Source organism: Helianthus annuus, chromosome 9, assembly GCF_002127325.2.
Source record: "Helianthus annuus cultivar XRQ/B chromosome 9, HanXRQr2.0-SUNRISE, whole genome shotgun sequence".
In the NCBI taxonomy this organism is placed as follows: Eukaryota; Viridiplantae; Streptophyta; class Magnoliopsida; order Asterales; family Asteraceae; genus Helianthus; species Helianthus annuus.
Genome location: NC_035441.2, coordinates 165,839,487 through 165,843,191, shown reverse-complemented (window position 1 = coordinate 165,843,191; position 3,705 = coordinate 165,839,487). Strand labels below are relative to the sequence as shown.

At 39.3% G+C, this 3,705-nt stretch overlaps 1 protein-coding gene across 1 annotated transcript; it reads left to right on the top strand.

Annotated features, from left to right (window-relative positions):
- Window positions 1-591: 591 nt before the first annotated feature.
- On the top strand, window positions 592-3,452 carry LOC110879422 (probable serine/threonine-protein kinase At1g01540). Its single transcript, XM_022127879.2, has 7 exons — window positions 592-1,370; window positions 1,446-1,550; window positions 1,677-1,799; window positions 2,385-2,555; window positions 2,654-2,783; window positions 2,864-3,073; window positions 3,136-3,452. The coding sequence occupies exons 1-7, from the start codon at window positions 724-726 to the stop codon at window positions 3,247-3,249; spliced, it is 1,500 nt and encodes a 499-aa protein (XP_021983571.1). The 5' UTR covers window positions 592-723; the 3' UTR covers window positions 3,250-3,452.
- Window positions 3,453-3,705: the final 253 nt, after the last annotated feature.

The window sequence follows — 3,705 nt, the reverse complement described above, 5'->3', positions numbered from 1 at the left end:
CCAAACCCGTGTTCCGAATCACTGGCGAAGTATAGTGGGTGCCCGGGGGTGCACCCGCCCACCCCAATGTTTCGGTTAGAAGTGTATAAGTTCCGATTTTCCGTCCAAAAAATTTAAAATTATATAGGATCACCCCCCCTCCCCCCCCCCCCCCCCCCCCCCGATTATTTTTCCTAAATTGTATATCCTAAATATTTATAAACTTTGTGTATAAATAATGGGTAGTTTGGTAAATATACACTTTGTTTTATTTGGAACTATTATTATTTGACCCGACTTGAATCGAATAGCCAACCCGACCCGACCCGACTCAAAACATAACGATAGGAAAAAAATTTTTGGGTCCCATCACTTTACGCCCTCTCGAAACTTTTGGTTAAACTCCGGCCACTTTTCCGAATCAAGTTTTCCCGAAGGCGTCTCCTACACCGTTACGTACTTAAGATGAAGTTTAAATGCCATCAATTCTTTGGAAAAGGCCTCACCTTTAAAAAGATATCAATATTAAATATCTATCTGTATTAAATTAAAAACGAATAATAATTGAAAAACATATTTTATTCAAGACATAATGGTTTTGTCGTTTTACTCTGTTTCTACCACCACCTTCATATCTGTGTCCCCCAACTTGACAATCTTTCACTTCCAACTTCTAAACAGTAAACCCTTCTTAGTTACTTCCTATGAAGTCCTAGATCGTTACCACCACCGACACCCACAAAAATGTCCGCCTTTTTTAAGGATCAGCTCTCTCGTAAAACCTCAATTTTCGGCTTAAAATTCTGGGTTGTTCTCGGAATTCTCTTAGGAGCCACCATTGTCATCATCATCTTCTTCATCTCACTCTTTTTCACCTTCAAACGCAAAAAATCCTTCGAAAAAACCATCACAGTCCACCAAAAACCCAAAATCCCCACCATACCCGACGAAATTCAACCAACCCTCGTCGACCCGACCCGACCCAATACACTACAAACCAGCAACCCGAACCCGTTAACCCAAACGGGAACTGAATCGGGCTCTTTAGCTATAGTTAGAAGTGAAGTAACTGAAGATGATGGTAATAGTGTAAACGGGTATGAGAAGATCCAGATAGAGATCGGGAAGGGGCACCGGGTTTTGTACCCGGAAAGGGGTGGAGGCGGGTCGTCTTATGGAAGCGGGTCGGGTGACCAGCTGGCGGTTATGTCGGTGCAACCCGAAGTGTCTCATTTGGGTTGGGGTCATTGGTACACTTTGAGAGAGCTTGAGGTTGCTACGAATGGGTTTTCAGATGAGAATGTGATTGGTGAAGGTGGTTATGGGATTGTTTATTCTGGTGTTCTGGCTGATAATACTATGGTTGCTGTTAAAAATTTGCTTAATAACAGGTTTCTAATCAATTTGTATTGCTAAATTAAGGAGATTGGGTCAATTTTGACTTTGGTTTTGACTTTTTTTTATAGAGGACAAGCTGAGAAGGAGTTTAAAGTTGAAGTGGAAGCGATTGGGCGTGTTCGTCACAAGAATTTAGTGAGGCTGCTTGGGTATTGTGCTGAAGGGGCTCAAAGGTATACCTTTTAGGCTTTTGATTGCTGCATTTTCAATTACTTGACTTTGATTTTGACTTTGACCTTGACCTTGACTTTGACTTTGAATTGTGGTTGTATACTTGTATGACTTGGATGTCTGTTTAGAATCCTTGTTTATGAGTATGTAAACAATGGGAACTTAGAGCAATGGCTTCATGGAGATGTTGGACCGATTAGTCCTCTTACGTGGGAGATTCGAATGAACATTGTGCTTGGAACGGCTAAAGGGTATATACCACAATCCAAAATGTGAATTATGGGAATGAAATCTTGGTTTTAAAATGCGTGCTTAATGCGTGAAGCGCCCGATGTGCTGATGAGAGTGCATCGCCACAGCTGATGTGTTGCGTTTACATGATGCGAGAATACTGTGCTGATTTCGCATAAGGCGCTCCGATGCACCCAACATCGTTTGTTATGTTTTTGTTTCTCTAGATTTTATGAAATGGGTTGGGTTTTTTCCATAATTGATATCTTAACATGCTTGATTTCGAACATTATGGTTCCTAAACACTTTTTGTGGTTCTAGAAACATTTAAGTATGCTTGATTTGAACCAAAAAGCACAACTCTTATCTTCTTATTATGTCAGTTGTTTTAGTTCAGTATGCTTTTATAAGTTGTTACTTTATATACATAAATAATTTTTTTGGTAATTTTTTTTATAAAGAACGCATCGCATACGTGATGCGCTTGCATCACGCATCAGATTTTTGGACCAAACGCATCAGAGAGTATCACGCAATTTAAAACCAAGAATGAAATTATCACACGAGTAATTTTAAACCTTTAAACCTTGATGTGAACTTTATAGGTTGACGTATCTGCACGAAGGACTCGAGCCCAAAGTTGTTCACCGAGATATTAAATCAAGCAATATATTACTTAATAGACAATGGCACCCTAAAGTTTCTGATTTCGGCTTAGCCAAACTTTTGGGCTCGGAGAAGAGCTATGTCACCACTCGAGTTATGGGAACATTTGGGTAACTAAGTTGTTTGATTCATTGCATCTGTTTTATATATTTTTATCACATATGCTAGTATTATACGCGCTAATGATATTCTTGAATTTGCTTTTTAGATATGTTGCTCCCGAATATGCTAGTACGGGCATGTTGAATGAAAGAAGTGATGTTTACAGCTTCGGGATTCTTATAATGGAGATTATTAGCGGTAGAAACCCTGTAGATTATAGTCGGCCTCCGGATGAGGTTAGCCTAGCCCGTAAACCTTTTAATTTCTTTTGTTTCCGCCACTTTTGTCTAATATTGAATGGAGAAACGTTTTGTAGGTGAATCTTGTAGATTGGCTTAAAACGATGGTAACAAACAGGAACGCGGAGGGGGTTTTGGATCCTAAACTACCGGAAAAACCATCTTCAAGAGCTTTGAAGCGGGCCCTACTAGTAGCATTACGCTGCGTGGATCCGAGTGCTCAAAAGAGGCCTAAAATGGGTCATGTGATTCATATGCTTGAAGCCGATGATTTTCCGTTCAGAGATGTAAGTTTGTGTATTAAAACTTGTATATTTGGGTGCATTTTTTTCAATGGTATCTTGTACAGGAACATAGAGGGAATCGGGAAATGGATAGGGAGCGGTTGATGGAGAAGAGATACGTCGAGTCTGGTGACAGTAGCGGTTATGAGAGCAGTAGGGCCGGTCAACGGGACGTCTAATTAGCGTTTTGATTAGGAAGCTTGGTTATGTAGATATTGTGGTTCATTCTTTCAATTTGTGTAATTTATCCGTTTTAAGTTCTACTAGCTCGTAGTGCCAATTTGCGAGTTTTATGGTTTTCCGCTTGTGTTTGTTAGATCATCGTGGACGAAAAATGAGAACTAAAGTAGGCCCTGTTTTATTAGTTATTTTTTTTTTCATATTAGCTGGCTCAATAGTTGCTACCATTGATGTTATGTTAGGGTGTGTGTGGGACGAAAAATGAACTTAGTAGACTCTTTTATTAGTTTTTTCTTATTATTATTATTTTTTTTTTTATTATTATCAAATTAGCTGGCTCAATGGTTGCTACCATTGATACTATGTTACAGTGTGTATGGGTTGATTTTGAGAACAAACCGAACCAAAACCGAAGTTTCGGCATTCCAGTTTTAAAAACTGATCCGTATGGTTTT